This window comes from Gadus macrocephalus, chromosome 4 (genome assembly GCF_031168955.1).
Source record: "Gadus macrocephalus chromosome 4, ASM3116895v1".
NCBI lineage: Eukaryota > Metazoa > Chordata > Actinopteri > Gadiformes > Gadidae > Gadus > Gadus macrocephalus.
Genome location: NC_082385.1, coordinates 5832030 through 5834529, shown reverse-complemented (window position 1 = coordinate 5834529; position 2500 = coordinate 5832030). Strand labels below are relative to the sequence as shown.

General features: G+C 47.4%; 1 protein-coding gene across 2 annotated transcripts in view; it reads right to left on the bottom strand.

Annotated features, from left to right (window-relative positions):
- The window catches only part of LOC132455722 (cGMP-dependent protein kinase 1-like), a 14384-nt gene that overhangs the window by 7039 nt on the left and 4845 nt on the right, over window positions 1-2500 (bottom strand). For both annotated transcript variants that reach the window (XM_060049660.1, XM_060049661.1), the window contains exons 7-9: window positions 1730-1835; window positions 759-822; window positions 127-204 (exon numbers count right to left, since the gene is read on the bottom strand). In XM_060049660.1, coding sequence (XP_059905643.1) covers window positions 127-204; window positions 759-822; window positions 1730-1835 — 248 coding nt within the window. The remainder of the gene's footprint in view (window positions 1-126; window positions 205-758; window positions 823-1729; window positions 1836-2500) is intronic.

Sequence of the window (2500 nt, the reverse complement as noted above, 5' to 3'; positions counted from 1 at the left end):
GAGCAGCCAGGGGTTTGAACCACATGTGGCTGCAGAGATGGCGCAGCCCAACTTTGAATAAAAGTCTGTTCAACATGTAGTCGTAATTCATCATGTCGATAAGCAACTGCTCCTCCTCTTCCTCACCTGTCCTTCACTGATGATGAAGAATGTATCGCCAGTGGCGCCCTGGCGGATGATGTAATCACCATCGCTGTAATGAGTCTGAGATGAGAGAGAGAGAGAGAGAGAGAGAGAGAGAGAGAGAGAGAGAGAGGGGGGGGGGGAGAGAGACAGAGAGTGATGAGCAAGAAAGAGAGAGAGAGAGAGAGAGAGACAGAGACAGAGAGTGATGAGCAAGTAAGAGAGAGAGAGAGAGAGAGAGAGAGAGAGAGAGAGAGAGAGAGAGAGAGAGAGAGAGAGAGAGAGAGAGAGAGAGAGAGAGAGAGAGAGAGAGAGAGAGAGAGACAGAGAGAGAGAGACAGAGAGACAGAGACAGAGACAGAGACAGAGACAGAGACAGTGGTAGAGAGAGATAAGGAGGGAGAGCGAGGGAGTCAGGGAAGAGAGATAAAAAACATAAAAAGGGCCTATGTCTTCTTTTTAATATAGAATAACAATAAGGTTGCATAGGTAGGGAAATGGAAATGCTACTTTTACAATCTCATAGTGTGTGATTCTGTAATAAATATATGGGTGCCTTTGTGTGTGCGTATGTTTGTGCGTTGGAGCGTGCACGCGTGTTTGTGTCTGTGTGTGTGTGTTTGCATGCGTCTCACCTCCTCCAGAACATCGGCCAGTTTGCTGAGGACGTCCACGGGCTGGGCCTGCAGGGAGGGGACACTGGCGGCGGAGACGGAGGTCAGTGATTGGTGGACACATTCAAACCCGCCGTGTTCCTCAGCATGTATTTTAACAATCCCGTTTAGTGGATCTCAATCTGTGGGTCGGGAGCCCATGCGGGGTCTTGTGACATGCAGTTGGGGTCCTGTGGGAATCCTGCGTAAGAAGCTATCGATAAATATTGAATGACCAAATGTAAGGGGCATTCGTTGAATTTAAAAACGGTTTACAAAAGTCCTGTGAAAGCCTTGTGAACACAAACAGTAGTATCCGCTACCTGGCGTAGGCGGAGGATTTGCAAACATTTACACTAACGAGACCATTACATTCCCACCAGCTGTGAGGTTAAAAAAACTAGAAAGCACACTGAAACTGAAATATGTAAAAGTTGGATAAGTGAGTATTCTGTATACCTACAACCTCAAAAGGTTCAAAAGTTAAAAATGAGAACAACTGGTTTTGTTCATTAAAAATGCTGTAGGCATGATTCAAGAGCAGCGATTTGAGTGTAATTTATTCTCTGTCTGCTATTAGTGAGTGAAATGCTCTGTTCAAATATGAATCTTTGACTGTGCCTGTCCTCTGCATTACATTTAAGCCCGCCCCCAGGTCATTTCTTGCCATCGGGTCAACTCTTCTCTGATTGGTTCTGGGAATTCATCCTGCCTGTCAATCACAGTGGCCGAATGCCACACTTGTCAATGGAGGAAAAAATAAGGGAGGTAGGGAGGGAGCAGAGAGGGACATTATGTTTTTTGGGATGGTTTATTTCTCAATCTTGCTCTCTTCTGCCCTCTGCTTCGGATGTTTATCTTTTTTCTAGCTAATCTCACCTAGAGAAGCATTCATTTATAATCATTAATACAAATGAATCCTAATCAATTATGAATTGCTGAATTGAGTCTACCTGCGCAGGAACTCCATGTACTGGGAGTGTTTGATGAGTCCAGTCCTCATCATGATGGTCTGGAACACCTGTCTGTCTATCGCCCACAGCTTGATGTCCGTCAGGGCTTGAGACCCAAACGCAGGTGCACAGACAGACAGATAAACGGACAGACAGACAGACGGATGCAGACAGAAGACGGACCGGCCAAACGAACAAAAGCCACACAGAGAGACAAACAGATGTCATCTTTTAACCCTGATCTCTCTTTTGATCTCTGAATAACCAAATAACTTTTCTCTGATTTCTGATGCACACAATGAGCATGTCTGCCCCCACCATCACACACATCTGAATAACCGGGAGGCAGGAAGCTGGGTTTGAAAGAGGGACGGATGAATGGCAAACATTTCAGAGGCCTGCACTGGCCTTGAGGTAGAAACCATTCAAGGAAAATCTCTGTTTGGAGTTCAGTCAAAACGCAATCCTTTATATGGGGAGTATAAAAGGCTGGCCATGCAGGCTTTAGTCAAGGCTCTCCTCATCATCTGGTGTTTGACTACGGCTCCTCCGCTACGGCTGGCATGCCTGCGTGTGTGTGTGTGTGTGTGTGTGTGCTCCCTCCGTCCTCTGTAGCTCATCCAGACTGCAGCAGGCCAGCTGGTCTTCAACCTAGCCGAGTTCTCCCACACTACAGCCCTCCTCCGCACCCTGCACTGGCCGCCCGTGGCTGCTCGCATCGGATTCAGGCCACCGGTACTGGCCTCAGGCCCCTCGTACACACAGGACGTG